The sequence below is a fragment of the Phyllopteryx taeniolatus genome, chromosome 4 (genome assembly GCF_024500385.1).
Source record: "Phyllopteryx taeniolatus isolate TA_2022b chromosome 4, UOR_Ptae_1.2, whole genome shotgun sequence".
NCBI lineage: Eukaryota > Metazoa > Chordata > Actinopteri > Syngnathiformes > Syngnathidae > Phyllopteryx > Phyllopteryx taeniolatus.
In genome coordinates, this window is record NC_084505.1 from 12,754,718 (window position 1) to 12,777,698 (window position 22,981).

The 22,981-nt window shown below is 41.7% G+C and overlaps 1 protein-coding gene across 4 annotated transcripts in view; it reads right to left on the bottom strand.

Annotated features, from left to right (window-relative positions):
* The window catches only part of pkd1a (polycystic kidney disease 1a), an 87,749-nt gene that overhangs the window by 19,620 nt on the left and 45,148 nt on the right, over positions 1–22,981 (bottom strand). For 3 of the 4 annotated variants that reach the window (XM_061769598.1, XM_061769596.1, XM_061769599.1), the window contains 21 exons: positions 21,353–21,727; positions 20,676–21,152; positions 20,421–20,552; positions 15,469–15,644; positions 14,807–14,937; positions 12,085–14,708; positions 11,622–11,819; positions 10,776–11,078; positions 10,225–10,664; positions 9,402–9,552; positions 8,081–8,233; positions 7,481–7,621; positions 6,692–7,013; positions 6,177–6,393; positions 3,449–3,608; positions 2,553–2,705; positions 2,310–2,454; positions 1,331–1,660; positions 1,107–1,195; positions 694–1,009; positions 1–2 (listed from right to left, as the gene is read on the bottom strand). The exon at positions 1–2 is cut by the window's left edge and continues 176 nt beyond it. In XM_061769598.1, the coding sequence (XP_061625582.1) occupies positions 1–2; positions 694–1,009; positions 1,107–1,195; positions 1,331–1,660; positions 2,310–2,454; positions 2,553–2,705; positions 3,449–3,608; positions 6,177–6,393; positions 6,692–7,013; positions 7,481–7,621; positions 8,081–8,233; positions 9,402–9,552; positions 10,225–10,664; positions 10,776–11,078; positions 11,622–11,819; positions 12,085–14,708; positions 14,807–14,937; positions 15,469–15,644; positions 20,421–20,552; positions 20,676–21,152; positions 21,353–21,727 (7,035 nt within the window). The remainder of the gene's footprint in view (positions 3–693; positions 1,010–1,106; positions 1,196–1,330; positions 1,661–2,309; positions 2,455–2,552; positions 2,706–3,448; positions 3,609–6,176; positions 6,394–6,691; positions 7,014–7,480; positions 7,622–8,080; positions 8,234–9,401; positions 9,553–10,224; positions 10,665–10,775; positions 11,079–11,621; positions 11,820–12,084; positions 14,709–14,806; positions 14,938–15,468; positions 15,645–20,420; positions 20,553–20,675; positions 21,153–21,352; positions 21,728–22,981) is intronic. The other variant, XM_061769597.1, reaches the window with a different exon arrangement.

Consider the following 22,981-nt stretch of genomic DNA (forward strand, 5'->3'; position numbering starts at 1 on the left):
ATCTGGGGAAAGGTATACAATAATTAAACAAAAAGATTTTTGTGGGTTTTTTTCTTTTTCAGCAAAATTATAATGTACTATTTCACACTGTCCATACGTCCATCCATTTCCTATACTGCTTATCCCGTTCAACGGGAGCCTATCCCAGGGGACTCTGGGCAAAAGGCAAACTGCACCCCAATACAGGCAGTCGCAGGGCACTTATAGAAACAGATAACCACTCACTCTCACATTCTTTTTGTCTTTGTCAGAGTGAAATGTAAGCTATTTATTATTATCAATCAGGCACACAATTCTTTGGCAAATGGCTTTTTGATTTGGTTGTTAGCGATGTTTGAGTTAAAGAAAGTCACAAAATTCTAAATAAAAAGGTTTACCAGTCATGCAAAAGCATTTAGAGATGGCATTTCCGCCAAGTAACAAGAATAGGCATTAAACTCTGCCTCTCTCTCTCTCTCTCTCTTGTAGTGTGCCAAAGGTTTCAGTAATAACATATAAACCTGCTGCTGATAATTTTTGTCAGTTTCAAAAATTTAACATATTAACATCGAGTAAGCTTTTGCTAGTGTTGTGTATTGTTCAATTCCTCAATCTACAGTACAGTATAATACAATGTGGATATGATGGGAGCCACAGAGATACAGTATAAATGTGCCTGCTTACTCACAGTTGTATTTAAAAGTAAGCACTGACCTTCCAAAGAGGTGAAGTTGAGTTGAACAAACAGTCCAGCTTGTCGGTTGTTGTTTCCTGTGATCACCCTGACGATGACAGAGTCGCACCGGCTGATGTTGACAGCTCCAGCTGTAGGTACACCTGCTGCACCTGAGGAATCTGTGCCGAGCTCTGCGCCAGTGCCATTGTTAATGGCGACAGTGATGGCGAGACTGTCATCCAGTCCGGAGATGGGAATCTGGGTGCCATTTTCAGTGCGGAACTCCATGGATGCCACTTCTGTAGAGACGGTGTAGTTGGCTACATAGTTGAAGGGGAAGGGGTTGGACTCCAACTATGGAGAAAAAAAGGGGGTTCATGTGAGGAGGAATTACAATTATAGAGGACACTGGTCTTTGCAAGTGTGCAGATTTCCTATTTATTGAACTTACCTGGAAGAGTAACTGCATGACACTGTTTCCTGCAGCTGCTCTGCGAAGACTGCTGTTGAACGCTCTGGGGATAGAGAACCGCTGGCACTCTAGAGACAGACAAGATGGCACTGTCATGACACATAGATCCTGACAGTCCTCCTTTTAATTTACAACCTTCTTCAGACTGTGAGGTGATGAAAACAGACATGACTCATTGGTCCACACTGAATAAACAGGCCCACCTGGACTGCTGTTGCCATGGTAACAGAGCAGGCTCTGTGGGTCAGCCAGTTTTCCTGTGGCAGCTATCTCTGATCCCCTGAGCACAAGCGGTTCCTCGTTCAGGACGCGACCGTGCATAAGGATCAGCATGAGGACCGAGGACAGGCTGTAGGCTTTGGCCGCCACTCGCAGTGGGTGTGGCTCTAAGGAAGAAGGGGATGGGTCCAACGGGATACCTCCATGGTATGCACCAGAGGAGGTCAACGGGGAAGTAGAGAAGACTGATGCGGAATCCACGTAGGCGGGTTGGAAGTAAGACGCTGACTGGCTGACTTGATGGATCAGATCACCTTGGATTTTGGAATATATGTGAGAAAAGATAGTTAGGGAAGAAGTGGGTAGAGTGGAACTCTGTCGGAAGGGGTTGCTCAAGTCTGCACCAAAATCTAAGACTAAAACTAGATGCATTGTGTGATGAGAGTAATGCTAAAAAAAGACTACGACTCAAACGAGCGAATGGTTACAATTTGTTTCACAAAGATTCAACATTTCTTCTGGCTCCGATGGGAAAACTAGAATAATATCCTTCATAAGCTCCACAAATTTCATTAGTATTGGATAACAGAGAGTATTTGAACATGTTAAATGTGTTTTTCCATGTTGAATTTAGATTGACATATTGTAAGACTTTTACAATTTCTAAATACTTTATTATTATATATTTTTATCAATGTGTGGATTGTCAGTATTGGGAAACACCTTTGCGGGAAAACGTGAAAATATATTGAAATCTGTAGACCTGAAGATATTTTCAACCAGACAGAAAACTGTCATTTAGGGCAGAAAATAATATTATTAATATGATTGTCTTCTGCTGGAAGCCCATTTCACAGTTTTGCAGGATATGGTTGTCATATAAATACCGGTTCATTTACTTTGTGTTAAGACATAATCTAAGTAAAGCAATCAAGACATGCACTATGTACACAGATCTATTACCCATGATGTTCAGGATGTTGTCAGCTATCTCAGTTGGTGTAACAGTTCCCTGCTTGGTGTCATTTTGCAGAATCTCTAACATGGACTCAAGTTTGTTAAGTGTACTGTTCTGACACTCCTCACAGATGAACTCCCGACTCACCGCCTAAAAACACACGCAGGAAACAACAAATAATTGCTCTATAGGCTGTTACCTTCTTTTGGCCTTTTTTTTCTGCCTTCAGACACAACCATTATACTCACCGTACACTGTGCCAGCGCAGCAGAGGTTTGCTGAATGTCATTAACAGTGTTCAGATCCAGTGCAGTCAGTGCCCTTGTAATATTGCTGCGGACTCTGACTCGGTAAACCCGCTCTGCTAGAGACACCTGTGTTGACTCCCTGCTCTGCTCATACTGTTACAACATACAGTACAAAAAGGAATGAGTTCAGCTATTGACAAGCGGGACATACAGGTGGTGGTTGGTCAGGCCCAGCAAGGCCTAAAAATTATCAGAAGCATTCACCTACATTTTAAAGCTAAATTATAATATGTGTTCCATGAAATTGTATGAATGTATTCCCAACAGTCTATTCTTTTCATTTCATAGCATTTCTCTTGGCCGTACTGTGGATGCAGAGGCGGTTGATGGGGGTGGGCACGTGCCTCTGCACTTTTTACCCTATCTGTGCAGCAAAACGTGCCCTCCGATCGACCAAAAGTGCCCCCCAAAAATACTGTGCTCCCCCCCCCCCACACACACTACTGCCTTCTTGCCTTTTTGGCCCACTTACTACTTGTAATTTTAGATCAAACCATTTTGTCATGCTCTGATTGGTTGGTCAGTACAAAGGTTGTCGTAGCCAACTTTGACTTGCAAAACAAGACTTTAGTGATCTGCACACATTTAATTACCATCATCTCTGGTGAGTATGATGTACTTTGTTAATTGTATGTTTTTTGTTGTGTTATTAGTAAATATTGATTCTGAACTGCTCCAGATGATATACCTGTACATGGACCAGCTGCTGTTATGCTTTATGGCATTTCTGTATAGTATTGATAGTTTCTTTAATTGTTATGTGATCGTGGTAGTCAAGTAATGAATTGCTCAGATGCATGCATTCATTCAGGTTGCCGTGTTCGGGCCTCTCCTACCTCATTTAGGACAGTAATAAGAGCCAAGGATAACTCCCTGACCCTCTGAGAGTCTCCCTGCTCCAGCAGCTGTTTAAGCCTGCTGTCAGTCAGCTCAGCTAGCCAGTGAGGAAGACTACTGTAAAAAGGTGGTGGATCCGGCAGCACCACCTCAACTGACCTGTACACAAACGCAAAGGAATGAATAATAGTGCTTTGTACATTTGGATTATTTATTAGTTATGACCTTCATGAAACATGTATTGTCATTTATGTTTTGAGTTTTGTTGAAGAAGACTGAGATGTGATCAAATAACCAGGAGTGTACTTTTAAGTAGGAATGAATATTATCGGTTTTATCACTCACTCTCTTGTACTCTTTAACTCAGCGATCCCCAACCACCAGGGTGGCAACAAGTACCTATCGCAGTTCGATGATCGACTTTATGGTTGTGTCATTGGGCTGGCGGCCGTCTGTCTTGGACAATTGGGTGAAGAGATGGGCGGAGCTGTCAACTGATTACCACCTGGTGGTGAGTTGGCTCCGAAGGTGGGGGAAGATACCGGTCCGACCTGGCAGGCCCAACCGTATTGTGAGGGTCAGAATCCCCTGTCAGGAGTTTCAACTCCCACGTCCGTCAGAACTTCACCCATGTACCGCGGGAGGCGAGGGACATTGAGTCGGAGTGGATCATGTTCCACGCCTCCATTGCCGAGGCGGCGGACCGGAGCTGTGGCCGTAAGGTAGTCTGTGCCTGTTGTAGCGGCAATTCCCGAACCCATTGGTGGACACCAGTGGTGAAGGGATGCCGTCAAGCTAAAGGAGGAGTCCGATCGGGCATTTTTGGCCTATGGGACCTCTGAGGCAGATTTTTATGCGATTGCTGGCTTCCCCAAAATTTTTGAATGATAGATTTCTTTTCTGTAACTAAAATGTTTGTTTGTCTACCAATTCCATCACTTTAAAACATAGTTTGCGCTAACACATTTTCCATGGTGAAAAGCATCAGAGCTACACCACCACCACTTTTGCACCTGTTGCCAACACCGCATGCAATTTAAGAATTAAAGAATTTAGTGTCCTCTATTTTGGATCTCAATAAATCAGCCCCATGATCAGTAGCCCTACTTAAACTGCAGGTTTATTACTACAGGTGAATCTCACGCACCACTCCCCCTCTGCATAATATCTGGCAACAGGCTCTCAAATGAGGCAATTAAGCCTTCAAAATTGCCCAAAATTACAGAGTAGACTGGACATAAGTGACACACTTGTGTCATTGTTTCCCATTACCCAAGGTGGAAAGGACAGGCTCATTGATGAGAAACAAGTGCAGGGCTCGCAACTAATCACAACAACTACATTAAGTATAATGGTGAGTTGTCTTTTTAAGAATTTGTTTTTATTTGTTTCTATGCTTGCCGATCAAAATATTGCTTTACGTTAAATCGGACCGTTGCATGTAAAAGGTTGGGGACCGCTGGTTTAAGTGAAGGTCAAATTATCTCATACAGCCTATGACCACCAGTGTTGTCACAGTTACCTTGAAAAAGTAACTTAGTTACTTTACTGATTACTTGAGCTTAAAAGTAACTTACTTACTTTACTGATTACTTGATTTCAAAAGTAACTAAGTTAGAAAAAGTAACTTTTTAGTTACTTTCAGCAGCTGCCAATTGGCAGTAATATCACTTACCCACAGTACAAGAAAAGCATTAGCTTAACCGTACCCTTGGTAATGTACGGCACACAAGTTACAGAATAATGTCATCAACATAACTTAAATATTAGTGTAGTTGAAGCCACATTACAGCAGCAACTTAGTGCAGACTTGATATGCCAACACAATACAGTATATTCCTAAACGTACACAAGCACACCATTTTCAGTATACTGCCGATTGTGGTCCATGAAAACTCAGAACTCAAACTCAAAGCTCAGAAAACATTTTTTCTTACTACGTGACATCAGCCGTGCAACGCATTCAACCAGCTCACAGACAAAGTTGAGAGTTCTCCCTTTTCATTGTAAATATTATTTAAGCTAAGTATTGTAAGTCCCTCAATAAGTCAATCCTTACCCTCCATAACCGATTGATGATCGCGCACTCGTTATGTATAATTAACCCACAATGCATTGCACGTTTAACATGCCAGTAAAACTGTATTCTTAATGTGTAAATAAAAACGTAACAACAATCAATTCCACTTTTTACTAAGGAAAATAACAAAAATACTGAGGCGACAGTGAAATCTTGCATTTCTTTGCACTTTTATGGTACTGCACCGTAACGGTGCATTGTGTAATAAACAATCACTTGCCAGTCGCTTTCTTCTATTTGTTGGAAAAAAGGGCAGTTTTTGTTAAATACTTCAGCACATTTGGACTGCTCTTTGTTTGAATAACCAGCTACAAATTACTGTTTGGTGAAAGACATTGATGATGCAAAAGTAACTATTATTGGATTGAAGAACTAAGTGTAGTCTAATTACTTTCCCGGGAAAAGTAACACGGTTACTTCGCTCGTTACTGAAAATGGTGGATTTTTGGAGTAACGCGTTACTTTGCAGGGTTACCGGCATCACTGATGACCACAGGTCACCGAATTGAGCGCAGTATTAAGTGCCATTTCAAATAACTCATTGTGTACAGTATGTCCATCTTGAAATGTCCCATTTGTTAATGCACAATGTAAACAAAAACATTGATGAGTTGAATAAACACATAAATTGCAGTTAACATAGTTACTTGTTGAGTGCAGTGATTGTTGCTCCCTGAAGGTCCTCCACCGTGATGGACACTGCTACGCGGTGTCGAGCCGAACTAAAGCCTGGGGGAAGGAATGCCGAATGTTCTGGACTGCTGCCTTTGTACACACAGAACTCCTCACAGTAGTCTTCCTTGCAGCGGGTCACCAACAAACTGTACAGTAAAGGTGTCTCCGAGACTCCCCGATCACTGTAACCTGGAGGGAGGGCAGGCATGAAGGATGGGGTGTGGGGGGCATGATATCAAGAATTACAGATTATGAACTAAAAGTCAGCATGCATTTTATGGGGTTCTCAAGTACTTCCACGTTAAATTCATCCAAGCTTCCCTTTATGTACTATGTTGTTGCTCTTGCTTTCTGCACTAGGGCACACTCGTGGCGAACGGAATAGGGCCTTCCCTAAACAAGGTTAGTAAAAAAAAAAAAAAAAAAAAAAAAAAAAAAAAGGGATCTAAACCAAGAGCACTGTGATAAATGTATGTAAAGAATGTACCTGAGCAGTTGAAGTGTACTCTGTCCAGCAATGTTCGAATGGTCCAACCTCCACCATCTGCATCACCATTCACCCCTCCTGCCTCCCCTCCCGCTCTCAGGTGACACTCCCCGCCAACCGGAGGCATGTTGTGGTGCAACGTGATGGAGGCAGCACCCTCGCCATCCAGCGTGTAATCGGTTACGTGCAGGGTGAAAATGTACGAGTCTCCATGGCGAAGGACACCCTGCCGTAGCACCAGGTTCATACAGTCATTTCCTGTGGTGGTGGAGGACGAGTCCAGGATGAGAGTCTCGTTCTGCAGCGTCATGGCAGTCCATCTCTGACAAGGAAGGGGACAGATTAGTTGGTGCGCTGTAGGTTTAAAAGTCACACTTCATTAAACTGCATTTCTATTGTTACAACTTCAATGACATGCACACCTGAGACAGTGAGTTGTGAGTTCAGCTAAGCTACATAAGCACATCCAGCTGCTAAATACACTTGAGCAGCAAAGTGACTCAGCAGCACATATTTTGTCTTTTCCGAGTGTTTTCCACTTTTAGTAAGGATATAATTTATTCTCTCTGGCTCTACTTATACAATGACCACAGTCTCACACCCACTCACAAATACCTGCAAAAGAAACATTGAAATAACAGAGGACAGAGGAGGAGGAGGAGGAGGAAGAAGACGCTGGAAATAATGACATCACTAGTGTCTGTATGTAAGAGTGACCTCATCTCACAGAGACAGCGATCGTAGGATTGTGATCATTTGTGTGTTCCAGTGTGGCTCGTGTGTGTTTACCCCGCGGTGAAAGCCCTGGCAGTTAGTGCAGGTTCCTCGGAGGTAGACATAAGAGTTCTGGCTGACTTCGTAGATAGACTGGGCCCTACAGGACACACACTCGAGATACACCATGGGGATGTGACCACTCTGGACGAGCACCTGTCGCCACGCACATGCACACACATTCGTTTGTAAGTCATATTGGAAGAAAACAATACAATGATATATACCACACAATCATATCAGAAAAGTCACTCAGATTGTCTTGAAAGCCTGCTCTTTTATAAAAAAAAAAAAAAAAAGGAAATTTAAATACACTTTAAATATGCTCGACATGTTAAGGCTTGAAAACGATATGCAGCGTCAAAACACTAGGATGTTTTGACAAACTATAGTCAACACAGAAGGAATTAGGGCTCTAATCGTAATCTTACTGATGGTCAAAGTCAACCTGAGTTAACTCTATGTTGCCCCAAAAGAACGGACAACAGCTGGCCACGCTGGATTCTTATTGCTAATCTGCATTCTAATGTGCAGTTTGCCTAAATTATGCTTTTTCTTTTTACAAGGAACCACTTACTGGGAGGATGTACGTATTTATACAGGGTGCACACTCACAGTTTGTGTGGTGGACTCTGGTGTCATTCCATCTTTACTGATGGACAGTTTGAAAGTGTATTCGACATCAGCCTCTAACTCTGAGCCAGATATTCCCAGTACAGGACCGCTCGACCCCAAGCCGAAGTTCAGGCTGGAGCAGTGTTCTGGACCCTGCAAGAAGAGATTAGGGTGGAAATTGAGCTAGCTCAGTGTTCAGAAAACTGTAACCATTACATAACATTTTGTATGCCTTAGAAGAATAGATGTGTACTGTTAAGGAAGGTTAATGTGTCAGCATGAGAAAGATTCAGTACACAGTTGACTTCATTTGTTATCCAAGACTTCAGTTAGTGTGCATTTGTGTGCGAGTGTATGTGTGATGTTTAAATGTAATTGTCAGGGTGGGGAGCCAAGAGCCAACTGTGAAAGGCTGAGTTGATCATTTAACAGTTGAATAACCCTTGAAATGCCTGCCTACCGTACTTAGAACGGCAACACACGCAGAAACATATATGTGCACACACACACACACACACAGACGCGCGGATGCATGCATGCGCACACACATTCTCCTAGTTCTTATATTGTGGTCCAGCTGAAGAAGTCTAAGAAGTGTTGAGTGTGAAAAACACTAAATGAGTTGACACTCACTACACAAAATGACAAAAGCTTGCAATGTGTCCTCAATTGTGAAGTCCTCTTCACTTTATACGATGCTCAGAACCAGATGACCAATTATATAACTTTTGTATAGCAGTAAATTATTACCAAACTACAGCATGTCTTATAAATTTACTATTAAAGGCTGCCATGAAGATATTTTAGGTGAAATTCCATTTCCACTAGATTAAAGTCAAATGTGTAGAAGAGTTTAAAAAAAAAAACAGTCACAATTTTAAGTATTACACAATGTAAGTGGAGAACATACGTCATTGCTTGAGTGAGCAACAGACTGTGCTAATTAATGATAATTTTAAAAAGAATACTTTGATGTGTGACTATGAGTGCTGATTTGAGCCCCTTAGCAAATCCACTTTAAATGTTCCAAGGAACATCAGGTACACACTAATGGATATAACTAAGGCAAGCACAATTGGTCTGCATCAATTTAATTGCAGGCTCAGGATGTGAAGGTTCCCAATTTATTTAGTTGGCATAAATGGATTTCGATCAGCTTGCCATCTCCAGGTCAGACAGACAGACAAAAGGAATGTGTCACTGTTTATGACATTACATTTGAGGGTGGACATGCCGATGACTGCTCTGTGCTATTTTAACATAATTATTGTACAAATATCCCTAAAAATTTGCATTCACTATTTTGCATGCATGATCTAACCTTTGATGTGCTTTGGCAATCCCAATGGTAGTGGAGTAGTGACTGGCTTTCAGGGTCCATATTTGGGTCATATGACTGCTCGGCACTGAGTTGGAGGTCTTGAGTCCTCGACCACACCCTGTAGGTGCCACCCTCTATGATGGGCATCAGCCTGCGAAAGGACAGCAAGGGGGATAAAACTGATATAAAATTGCATTATTTTCTAAAGCCTTTCCCACAATTACGGTTTCACTTTTTTAGTGTGTCACTAATTGTCAGAGTAAAAGGCAGTAAGCAATTTTACTGATTGACAAGCACATACATTTTCTTGGCAAATATCAATTTGATTTATTTTTGTCATGAATTAATGTACATTGAACAGTATTTTAATACGTGATCCTGGACTATAATTTGTTACTCTGGAGGTCTTCATGTATTTAGCTCTGAGCTTGCACCAAAGGCTGGATTTACAGTACACTACAGGGCCCACTTTGAATTGAATACAAATATGAAGTGGTGCATTCAGTTTAGTTGACCTTCCACCTATTCATTTAAATGTGGGTAACCTGTACATTACTCCACTGGCTATCATTAGCAATTATTTTCTTATAGTTTATAATGATCGACGTACCATATTTTGACCATTTTAAATGGTTTCATTACACTGTACTTTATACTGATAACTTGTGTTCTTTTTAATGTGTTTATGTGTGTTGTTGATTAGATGTGACAAAATAAATACCATTTCTGAAATACCTCTGTTAGTATGGCTTATTTTTATACAACACACATTCACTGATTATCACTGAAACAAGAGGTGGTATGAAACAAGTTTTGCACTGACCTTGCAGCCATGACACTAAGTTGCAGACAGGCTGCTTTCCTCAACGGCACACCTTCATATGACAGAGAAAATACCAAAGTGTAGTTCCCTGTAGCCAGCGCCATCTTGGGCAACGACAGCTGTAGACGCCGCACATCCACCTCTACCGGAAGGGGGATTTCTGTATTTGGGAATGGCTGAGAGGGACGAGTCAAGACCTCAGGGGGAAGGAGGTAGTCACTATCACATGATGGTGTTGTGACTACTTGCCACAAGTACTGTGCTCCATATATAACACAGCCTTTCAGGTCCACAGTGGCCTCCACAAAAGTAGGCTGGGATCTCCAGATGGCGAGGCGGGGGGCTTGAATCACTTGTACCTCTGGTTCCTCACACTCCAGGACACTGATGTTTACTTCTACCTGAGCCAACACCCAGCTCACCAGATTACTACAATTCACCTGACAGAGAGAAAACTACCTGGTGAGTACAAATGCCACGCACACCACAAACATTCAGAAAGATCTAGCCATATAATCATGGCCCTATCCATTAACATACATACAACATACTTGGACCATGTAGCTTCCTGGGTTCTTGTATTCATGGCCCACAGTTAAGGTGTTGGTGTGAACTGGAGTAGAGCCATCATTAAAGTCCCAGAAGCACTCTAAAGGATTTGATCTGGGTGTGACAGAAGCCACCAGAGTGACAGTCTTATTGACCAAAGTGTCCTGAGGTGTTGCATATAGGACTGCATCCATAAGCAGGTTCTGCACAAGGATGTGCTTGGTGATGTTCTGAGCATGCAGTGCATTGAAGGCCCTCAGGTAAATTGTCAATAAACCTGCTTCTTCTGGGATGTACGCCACCTGCTTTGTGTGATGAGACAGTGAGAAAAAATGCTGTTTGTGTAAATGTCAGCTCAAGATTTGATGACAGATTATAGTCATGACTATGTAGATTAGAGGTGTCAAACTCATTTTTATCACGGGCCACATTGTAGTTACAGTTTCCCTTGAAGGGCTGTTATGACTGTCAAACCATAAAAAAATAAATAAATGTTTTAATCACCTCATCATACACATCATTACATATACACAGCCAATTGATGGATAACCGTTTTTTTAAATCAGATGTCCAGGATAATAGTTTGTTCAACTATTGTTCAAGTTACTGTTAAAAGGGTTCGGTAACAAAAAACAAAAAAAACAAAAAATGCTTGCAATATCTCAATGTTATTATTTACTACATACGACAAATTGAAATTTTGGTACAGAGTTCAACGAAAATCACCGAAGTCGACACACACGATTTGCTCTCGTGGGCAACATAAAATGATGTGGCGGGCTGGATCTGGCCCCCGGGCTTTAAGTTTGACACTTGTGATGTAGATGAAACATTTTGTGCAATCTTACCTCTTTGCCAAAATGTGATGTCTTGTGGAGGTGGTGCAGATCAAAGGTCCAGAGAAAACGAACAGGTTTACCAGTCACAATGCTGGCAGTAAATAATCTCTTCACACCAACAGGGATTGCTGTGCAGCTTCCTTGGATAGACAGTCCACGTATTGGCTCCATCACCTCAACCTGGAGGTGTCGCCTCTTGAAACTTACCTGGGTTGGTACAAAACAAGACATACAAATAATTAAATTCAATAATTAATTCCGTTGAAGTACACAATATCCAAACCCAACGTATTAATTACCTCTAAATAAAGTAAGGGACTCTTATAATATGACAATTGACAAGCTTTGAAATCTTCTATGATCACGGGACCTTTCATTGGGATTGAAAAAACTGAGACTAAAGAAAAAACATTGTTCTTAAAGGTCGTATTTTCACTGTGTTTGGGTGTGTGCTAAAATGAGTTAGCCTTACCTGATTGTGAGCAGTGAGGTTGACCATGTAGGTATCTACCCTGGTGAATACGTGCACATAGGTTTGGTTGAGTTGCGGGGTAACAGTTGCATCTCCGCTGATGCTGAGGATCAGGTCAACATCTGAGCCAGCAGCCATAGAAATGGTGAACTCTACCCTCTCACCGACCACTGCAATCTTTTTACTTGACCGCAGCTCCAACCCCTGAATCTTGTCTTGAACAAAGAACTCTTTTGAAACCATTTGCTCACTGATATCGTTGGTGGCATTCAATGTAATAATGGCTGTCTTTGGCTCCTGGAACACAACCGATGTATTCTGTCCTGTTTCTGTTGTTCCATCAAGCATCCATGTCCATGTCACATCGGTTCCTTTCACCACTTCTCCGTGGAGTTCGACAGGGACACCTGTTGCTATGTAATTCTGCTCAGTCGCATCGATTGCTGTAAACCCAAGCCCAGATATGATCTCCTGGACGATGACTCTCTCAGACACAAGCTTAAAGCTAACTTCATTGAAGACCTCCACAGTGACCAAATATAGGCCAGGACTTGAAAACGTGTGAGTCTTCCAGGGCTCTTTCCACTGCAGCATATCTCCATTCACAAACCAGCGGTATTGCAGGTCTGAGCCCCCCAAAGTGGATACTGACAGATTAGTATGAGCATTGACAGCAACACGGTTGTTAATAATCTGTAGATACACCCCTTCAGCTGGCTCTAAGAAGTGGATGGTTCTGTTGACGGAAAGCTGGCCCAGAAGGTTAGCTGCTCGAAGAATGACGACACACCGTCCCGGTGTGGAGAAATTGACCTCCACAGTTTTGCCACTGATGTTGAATCTTGAGCTAATGGGATCGAGTTCACTGATGATGTTCCAGGTAAAAGTCATGTTTGTTCCTTCTTTCAAGCCTGCATGAAGGTGGAGAACACGGTTCGTAGCAAAGCAGCAACCATCCACTCCTGTGTCTCCACTTACTCCCATCTCCTCCTCGGGTAAAATATGGAGCCCCTGTAATTCCCGTTGAACAAATAGGAAGATACTAGCTTGAGCCTTCCCTATGTTGTTCTCTGCTGTCACAATAATGTTGAAAGTGCCAACTGAGCGGAAGGTGTAGAACATGGTGTCGATCCCTTGAATCGAGGTGCAGTGGTCACACAAGATCCAGGAAAATTTGACTTCATCTCCCTCCACAATTTGAGCCTCAAAGTCAACTGAGGCATTGAGAGGAACGTTTATTAGGCTGGCGTTTATTGTTAACCCACGTATTGGTGAGAGCACAGCAACAGGTAAAATACTGTGATTCCTGCTGACAGAGTTGGCTGCTGTCAGTGTGATGCTGTAGTTTCCAGAGAAGTTGTAGGTGTAGGGGACACTGTGCCCCTTGAAGAGGTTCCCATCTCCAAAGTTCCATGTGTGCGTGACATCAGGAGATGAGACTAAGGTTGTGAATAAATAAGGTTCCCTAAGTATAAGGTAATTGTTCTCAGTGCCATTATGTTGAATAACAATGGGCCCTATGGGCATCTGAACCTGAACCAGAACACTAGCATTAAGTGTGGAGATGTTATTGAAGACAGTTACTGTCACTATGTAATGACCTGGATTTTTATATGTTGTCAGGACATTCCCAGAGCCATAAATCCGCAAAGGTTCTTCATCTGTACCCAAGTTCCACTGATAGCTGTAGGTATACTGTGGCTCAGCTCTAACCTGCAACCGAATCTCTTCTCCGACAGCATAGTGTGTTTTCTCAAGGGTAAGGTTGATGCTAGTTAAGGCTGGCTCTACACACACCAATTTGAAGTAGTGGGCCTTGGAGGCCTTGTTGATCCCACTTGAAAGATTAAGAGAAAGGTGGTAGTTCCCGCTTTTGTTGTAGGTGTGAGAGACTCTGGGGTTCCCGAGGTATGTCTCGTTCGGGCTTCCGTCTCCAAAGCTCCATTCATAAAGGCTGGCTGAAACATTGCCAGACGCCAAAGTATCAAAGTAAATGGGGGTCCTTTCTTGGACACATCCGGAAGGCTCTATCCTGATAACTTGGAACACATAGACGTGCACTGTAACAAGTGTCCAGCCGGAGCTCACAGCATTTGCAGCAGTCACGTTCACTGTGTAGTTGCCATCTTTAGGATAGCTGTGTGACACGTAGGGTTCAGATGTAGTGTAATTGCTGTCATCGCCCATAGAGAATGTCCATGTGATATTATTACCTGAAGCAAGGTGTGCTTTCACTATAGTAGGACTGTGAAGTTCTGAAGGAGAGGAGCTTTCAGCTCTCAATTCTTCTATCTCCTCAAATACAAACATGTCAGCACAGGCTCTGGTATAGCTGATGGTGTTATTTACGGACACACAGGCATTAAAGGCACCACTGTCCATGTACGTGTGTGCCACTCGCCGACCTTGAGACTGAGCAGAATCATCTCCAAAGTTCCAGTCATAGTGAATGCCGTAGGGTGAGGGCAAGGGGTGAGCTTCAAAATCTGCCGATTTGCCAGCAAGGAGAAGTCGTGGCTCTGTTTGTATATCGACATGAGTGAGGACGCTGTAGACACTCATGTTGATGCTCAGACTGATGTTCTCATAACGATTGGAGACTGACACCAGTGCAGTGTATATCCCTGGAGAGACAAAGTAAGAAAAGAGAAATGTGAATTTGATTATCAATCAAAGGCTTCAAGGAGTATAATCTCTATCCGAAAGATGGACATCAGGGTACCTGGCTGGGAGTAGATATATGTGATGTTGTTGCTTAGGAGGACCTGATTGGGAGAATCTGGGTGAAAAAGGGTTGGTGGGTAGGGAGGCTTGAATTCAAACTCTTGATATCCCCCATCACCAAAAGACCATCTGTAGCAGGGAAAATGTGGAAAAAAAAAAAAAATTTAAACTAGGAAAAAAAAAACAGGTAACTTTGATGAATGTTTGCCAGGATGACCATTTCCATCAACATATGCACGCACACATTTATATGCTGACTGGAAATTGGGAATTGTCTCTGACAAGGCAATGGAGAGTTTGGATGTGGAGAAGTGGAAATTTAAGTCTCATTGGACCAAGTCTGGTAAGAGCGGTGGGAGACTAAGAGAAAGACTAACCCACAGTGAGGGCGGTTATAATGTGAAACTGGAGGAGAGTAAATGCGGAAAAAGTGGAAGAAACCAGAGAAACTGTACAGGGAAAAGAGCAGAGAAGAAGGGAACATTTGAGTCAGCAATCTACTCTAACCACATGGTTATAAATCTAAAGTTGTGTGAAAGAGCAGAAAAAAGAAGCAAAGAAAGGCAAATAGAAGAGGAGAAAAAAATGTGCAGTGAAAAATCAAAAAATATATACAAATGGAAGAAAAGATCCATTTGTCCATTTTCTCCATGTTCATACCGAAAGGTAGCCAACACAGACATGTCCACGAGAACAGAAGCGGTGAGTGTCTGAGCAGAGCCTTGAGGGACCACATCTGGAACACCCCTCACTGTGAGGTTGGTCATGGGTTGGAGCTGGTCCACAGTGACATTGAAATGCTCTGTGAGGCTGCTGATATGGTTCATAGCCGTCACCTGGAAGAGATCATGCCACACTAGTCTGTCTGATCTTACAATAAGGCTGGATTTATGCTACATAAAGTGACACAATTCTCCCAAAGTGGCCCAGTTCAAATATGCATCATGACAGCGTAAGAAGAAATAAAATTAACAGAATCAGATATCCTCAGAGCCAAAATCATATATGGATAGAAATAATACCTCTATATGAATTGGATATACAGTATCTATCAGTGTAATTACTGTGTAAATGACAGATTTGATCTATACTATCATTGCAAGCTGAATTTCATCAATCATAATGGAGCAATTAATGACACGTCCACGAAACTATACAGCCGACACGACGCAAATCTTTGGTCAGTTGTTACCATTTTAATAATCAACTCTTCATTTCTAATTGACATACAATATTAATTAAATCAATATTAAGGGGGAAATATTTCTTTACATATTGTGAATTTAGTATTGTACTGTTGTACTTTTGTGAGTGCACTGTTTGTTCCCTCTCATTGAGCTAAGTAAGGTGTTCAGTTATGTTATTAGCAACATGCTATAGTGAACCACCGTATATTTGCGATTCAGTATTCACAAATTTGCAAAATCTAGGCGTCAAGGAACTACAGCCATGGAAAAATATATAGACCACCTTTGTTTATACAGTTTGTTGTTCATGTTTAATGGCTGATACAACTACAAATATATTTGTTTGGACACATATAATACACAAAAACAGCTCATAAGAGTTTAATTTAAGACCTGATATCTAGTTGGGCGGCGGTGGCTCAGTTGGTAGAGCAGTTCGTTCAGTGACCGAAGGGTCGTCGGTTTGAATTCTGGCTCAGACTGCCCACATGTCGAAGTGTCCTTAGGCAAGACACTGAACCCTAATTTGCTCCCAGTGGACCTGGCAGAGCCTTGCATGGCAGCAGCCGCCTATTCGTGTAATTAATGTGTGCGTGAATGGGTGAATGTGAGGCTTTGTAAAGCGCTTTGGCCACTGTGATGGATTTGTGGGTGAGGATTGATCAAAAAATAACGTGAATACATTGTTAAATAGTTCAATAAAGTACAACCGAACTCAGTTTTGCTCCCGCTGCCTTTTTAAAAACATTGTTTTAGCGTTCATGCATGCTACCGTATGTTTTAAGCTAGCATATGTTTTACTATGCCTGCGCCCAATAATACGGCGCGCCTTATGTATGTGTTAAATCCAGAAACAGACCCCGTAACTGAGACTGCACCTTTTAATACGGTGCGCATTATGGTAGTGAAAATACGGTACCTTAATTGAAGAAACAAGAGTGGTCTAATAATTTTTTTCTATGACTGTATGTTGAAGTTACTTGAGGCTACATTTACATCGATACATTGATAGATCGACAGACAAGATTGATAGATAGCTAGCTAGATAGATACAGGAGATAGATACATACATAAGTAGATAAAGTGGTTAACTGTAATATTATTGACAGTGATATCACATACAGCAGCTGAAATAAGTATTCAACACGTCACTATTTTTCCTCATTAAATATATTTCCAATGGTGCTATTGCATGAAAATGTCACCAGATGTTGGGAACAATCCATGTAATCCATACATACAAAGAAAGTAGAACAAATAAGATCAGAAAATAAGTTATGTGTAATAATGTGAAATGACATAGGGAAAAAGTATTCAACACGCCAACTGGTATTTATTTAATACTTTGCACAAAAGCCTTTGTTTGCAATGACATGTATTGCTCTGGTGTGATTTTGGCCCATTCCTCCACACAAGCAGTCTTCTAATTTTGAAGGTTCTGTGGGCTTCATTTATGGACCTTGAGTTGCAGTTCTTTTCATAGATTTTCAATTGGATTCAAGTCAGGTGATTGGCTGGGCCATTCTAGCAGCTTTTTGTCTTCTTTGAAACCAATTGAGTTTCCTTGGCAGTATGTTTTGGATCATTATCCTGCTGAAATGTCCCCCCACATTTCATTTTGATCACCCTCGTAGATGGCAGCAGAATTTGTTGAGAATGTCTCGGTAGATTTGCCCATTTATCCTTCCTTCAATAATGTGAAGTTTACCAGTACCATTTGCTGAAAAGCAGCCCCACACCATCATGTTCCCACCTCCGAGCTTCACTGTTGGTAGGGTGTTTTTAGGTTGATGTGCAGTGCCATTTCTCCTCCAAACGTGGTGTGCATTATGGTATCCAAACAGTTAAATTTTGCTCTCATCACACCAGACTATATTCTACCAGTATTTAACTAGCTTGTCCAAATGTTGTTCAGCAAACTTTAAAAGGAGCTTTGACATGCTTTTTTCCCCCCCAGCAATGGGGTCTTGCGTGGTGAGCGTGCTTACAGGCCATGGCAGCGGAGTGCATTACTCACTGTTTTCCTTGTGACAACAGTACCTGCTAATTTGAGGTCTTTTTGAAGCTGTCCACAGGTGGTCCTTGGCTCTCGGACAGCTCTTCTGATTATTCTTTGCACTTTTTGAGTAATGAGCAAAGTAACGAGTATTTAGACTACAGTTACTTCTTTAATCCATCGATAGTTACTTTTGCGTCATCAATGTCTCTCAGCAAACAGTAATTTGTAGCTGGTGATTCAAACAAAGAGCAGTCCAAGTGTGCGGTAGCATTAAACCAAGACCACCCTTTTTTCCAACGAATAGAAGAAAGCGATTGGGAAGTGAATGTTTATTACACAATGCACAGTAACGCTGCAGTACCATAAAAGTGCAAAGAAATGCACAATTTCACTGTCGCCACACTATTTTTATTTTCCTTACTACAAAGTCTCTTTGGTTGTTATTTTTTATTTACACATTAAGAATACAGTTTTGCTGGTGTGTTAAACGCGCAATGCATTGTGGGTTAATTATTCATACCGAGTGCGCGATCATCAATCGGTTATGGAGGGTAAGGACTGACTTACTGAAGGACTTACAATACTTAGCTTAAATACTATTTACAATGAAAAGGGAGAACTCTCAACTTCATCTGTGAGCAGGTTTAACATGCTGCACGGGTGATGTCGTGGAGTAAGAAAAAAAGGTTTTCTCGCTCTTTGCATCAAAATTACTGTGGTGGGAGCAATGGTGTGTGAGTGACTCACTTTCACGTTTTACGTACACGCACGCACAAAGCCACACACACACACACACACACACACACACACACACACACAGTTGCTTTCATGGACTACAATCGGCAGTGTACTGAGAATGGTGTGCTTGTTTACGTTTAGGAACTTACTGTATTGTGCTGGCATGTCAAGTTTGCACTAAGTTGTTGATTTAATGTGGCTTCAACTACAATAATATTTCAATTATTGCTTTATGTTGATGACATGATTCTGTAACTTGTGTGGCGTACATAACCAAGTAATGGGTACGGTTCGGCTAATGCTTTTTTTGTACTGTGGATAAGTAATATTCCTGCCACTTAGCAGCTGCTGAAAGTAACTAAAAAGTTACTTTTTTCTAACTTAGTTACTTTTGAAATCAAGTAATCAGAGAAGTAGCTACGTTACTTTTAAGCTCAAGTAATCAATAACTAAATTACCTTTTCAAGGTAACTGTGGCAACACTGGTAGTATGATTGGCTTTCCACTTACGTATTATGGCCCCAACCGTGCTCACTGGAACATTCAGAAGCTTAGATAAGCGCCTGTAACCAATGCCATCATTATGTTTTGCAACAATTACTTTGCGATGGTCTTGAGACAGTTCTTTGCTCTTACCCATCATGAGATATGTCTTGACTCACACCTTGGCAATGAGACCTTTTTGTGGGCCACCAATTAGGACTGAACTAGTTGATATTCATTTGCACTGACAAGGGGCTGAATTGCTGTGTGATTATTGATAGATTTTAGGTGTTGTCTTGGCTTTCCATGACTTTTTGCACCTCCCTTTCTTCATGAGTTCAATACTTTTTCCCTGTGTCATTTCACATTATTACACACAACTTAATTTCCGAGCTTACCTGTTCTACTTTCTTTGTACAGTATGTAGGGATCACTTGGGTTGTTCCCAACATCTGGTGAAAATTTCATGTCAATAGCACATTTGAAAATATATTTAGTGAGAAAATGTTGACGTGTTAAATACTTATTTCAGCTGATGTACAATGATACAATGCTGAATTATAATACAACCAATACGTACAGTCAATGAAACTGATGAGGTCAAATCCCACTGGCCCTCTTGCTAACAAGAATCACGTCTGGTATTGTCGCAACTCTCTTTTTTGAGAGACAGTTGCTAGAGGGATCGGAAAAGTCACTAAATATAGCAAAAATGTCACCAAGTAGGCAACACTGCAGAGAAAAGTCGTAGCTCTTGCTTGTACAGTCTACACGGGTTCCCATCAAAATAAAAGCACCACTTTCATAAAAATAGCACCGCATAGTTTGTGTATCATTTTGACTACATGAATACTGCGAGGGTGGGTCAGAGACTCAGGATGTAGTCTACAGGCCATACCTTCCCCAGATCTGTGTTAGTTAGTTGTGGATGAAGACTTATTTTAAAATTTGACATTACTGTCCACTTGCATTGGACCCAGTTAGGGCAGTGACGCACCAGTTCCAGCAGATGGTCCTGTGGTGAATAATTTGGTGACATGGGTGCCATTCTCGTAATCTTTGTAATGGCAGAATTTTTGTGGCCCTTGTATTGAATCTCCTTACATTGTACCATTGTAGCAGACTTTATGGCCATTGAGAGTAGTTGGACAGTTTAACAAATTAATTGGGTTCATGTCAACCTCGAACATTCAAAGGAAACTCACTGTGAGCTTGTAGACGGCAGCATTCTGGTAGATTACATTGAGGACGGTGTTGTAATACGTAAAGTAGGGCTTGTCATCAACTGTCCATTTGAATGTGGGTTTGGAGCCTTCAAGCACTGATGCTGTGTAACTCTGACAGACAAAAAAAAGCAGAAATAAGTAAAAATAAAAGCACAGTACAGGGTAATAAAAAAGTGATGACCCCCATTTAGGTGAACTACAAAGCAGCAATAAAGATAAAAATTCGAAATTTACCACGACTGACTCCATCAGTACCCTGTGAGCAGGATAGGGCTGGACCACCAGTCCTCTCAGTGGTTCTTCCACATGAACCACCACAGTCAAACTAGATTTTGTCAAATTATTATAGGCTTGCAGCTCCACCTGAATTAGACCCCTTTGCTCCTCTATCACCAAGCTTAAATCCAGTACTGCATACAGACTCGGTTCTGTGACCTTCATCCCTGAACACGACCTGGGCTTGCACAGTGTGGGGCTGGATGAAAAAATTGAAGGACAGTCTGGCTGAAAAGTAACACTATAATTAGTTCCTCGTTGAGATGCCCTTGTGGTGTATCGGGACTGGACATGGAGTAGCACGCGAGTATTGTTGGGCTGTAGGTAGAGGCTGCCATTCAGGAGAGGTGGGTGCAAAATGGTTAAATCCAAAGGAGGAACCACTTCCAAAGGGCATGATGCTGAGGCTGGATATGATGGTTCAGCAGAGGTCACCTGGAATAAGGTTAACTAAGTCAGCAGTTGTCTCACTTATTTCAGAGCTTATTACAAAAGGGCATTTACACCAATGTAATATTCATATTTTTATTTTCAGTTTTATCTAACCCTGTAATGAGTAATTCTGTGTGTGTGGCCTAAGCATGTTTGATAGGCGTCAAACGCATGTTGGGATGTGGCATACTTTTGTGTCTTACCTGCAGAGTGTAGAGACCGGGCTGGGACAGGCCAGCAGACAGCGGTGCCCCCTGCAGCGGGATCTCGCTGTGTCCCACATAGAGCACTCTGATGGGGCACACCACTTCCTCCAGCCAGCTGCCCTCACCAGCTTGAAGCAGTGATTCCAAGTCAAGATGGGGCTGAGGTTCAACACTGTGGCCAGCTGAACTGTCTGCTGACTCTCTGCTGGTGTTAATCAAGATCCACTCGGAATGGTTGAGGGCTAAAACAGGCTGTCGCCACAGTGAGGTTGGAGAGGACTGGCAGCGAAGAAGGGCGGCTGGGCCAGCATCGTGTTGAAGGCCAATGACGTCACCGGCAAAAACCAAAAGGTCTTCTAACTCCTCTTGTATCTGAGCAAAGCAGGGTTTAAGAGATTGTATGTTACATAAGCCAAGACACCCATTTTACACAAGAAGAATGTCACCGCACACCACATACCAAGAATAATAAAATGATGATCACGTCTCAATATACTCATAAATTGACTTACACAGTGTGAATTTTAGGCCTGTTTAATTGAAAACAAAGCTGCTAAAGTTGTAGGAAGCCATGACTCGTTCCGTCGTATGAATGGCAACAGGTATCTATACACAGGTTTATATTGGCTTCTGTCATCAAATGGAAGAGCTTTTTATTGTTATGCCTTTCAATATACAGGCGCATACATAGATGAACAAAAATGTGTTTGTACTGAATAAATAAGAATTTTCTGACACAGCACCCTTGTTTTGAATCACTGGTGTAACTTATAGCAGTAGACATTTAAAACTCAAACAGTTCCATGGTCAGAACTAAAGAAAAGAAAAAAAGAAGTATTTTAAGGGAATGAATGATGATAAACTGCGATTGGCTGGCGACCAGTTCAGGGTGTACCCCGCCTCTCGCCCGAAGATAGCTGGGATAGGCTCCAGCACGCCCGCGACCCTAGTGAGGATAAGCGGTACAGAAAATGGAATGACGATAAGCCAAAGAGAACCAAAGCTCATTGATAAGGTTCACGACACATTTTTTTCCTAATAACACCAGTTGCTCATATACATCTTTGTAATAATATATATATAATTATAATTATATACATATAATTATATATCTAAACTGTTTCTCCAAGAAACAATACCCGTACAGCAGATGTGTGGACTCGAGCCAGACGACTTGGACTCTAGTCAGACTCGAGTCATGAATTTGATGATTTTTGACTCGACTTGAAAAGACTTGCTATTTTGATCAAAGCACAGAAAAAACCAATACTACGTAGCTTTCTCCATCTACAGCTACTGTATATATGCAACATACTGCTTTACTATCGGAAAATATAAGTGTCAACGAAATGCTGAACATCTGAATGATTAAATATCCCACGCCATTAGTGCTAGTAATTGATACTTTTAACAGTTCACGCCCTGTTGGGTAGAGGAATCGACCAAGAGGTCATTCTTTCACATACTACCTACAGTGAAAAAAAAACAAACAAACAAAACCAAAAACAGTACAACATAAACCAACAACAAATGTGACAGCTAAATAAACGTATACGTTCCAAGAACCACATACACAGAAAAAACAACAACATTTGATGTAACAATAAGGACGTTAATTATTGAAAA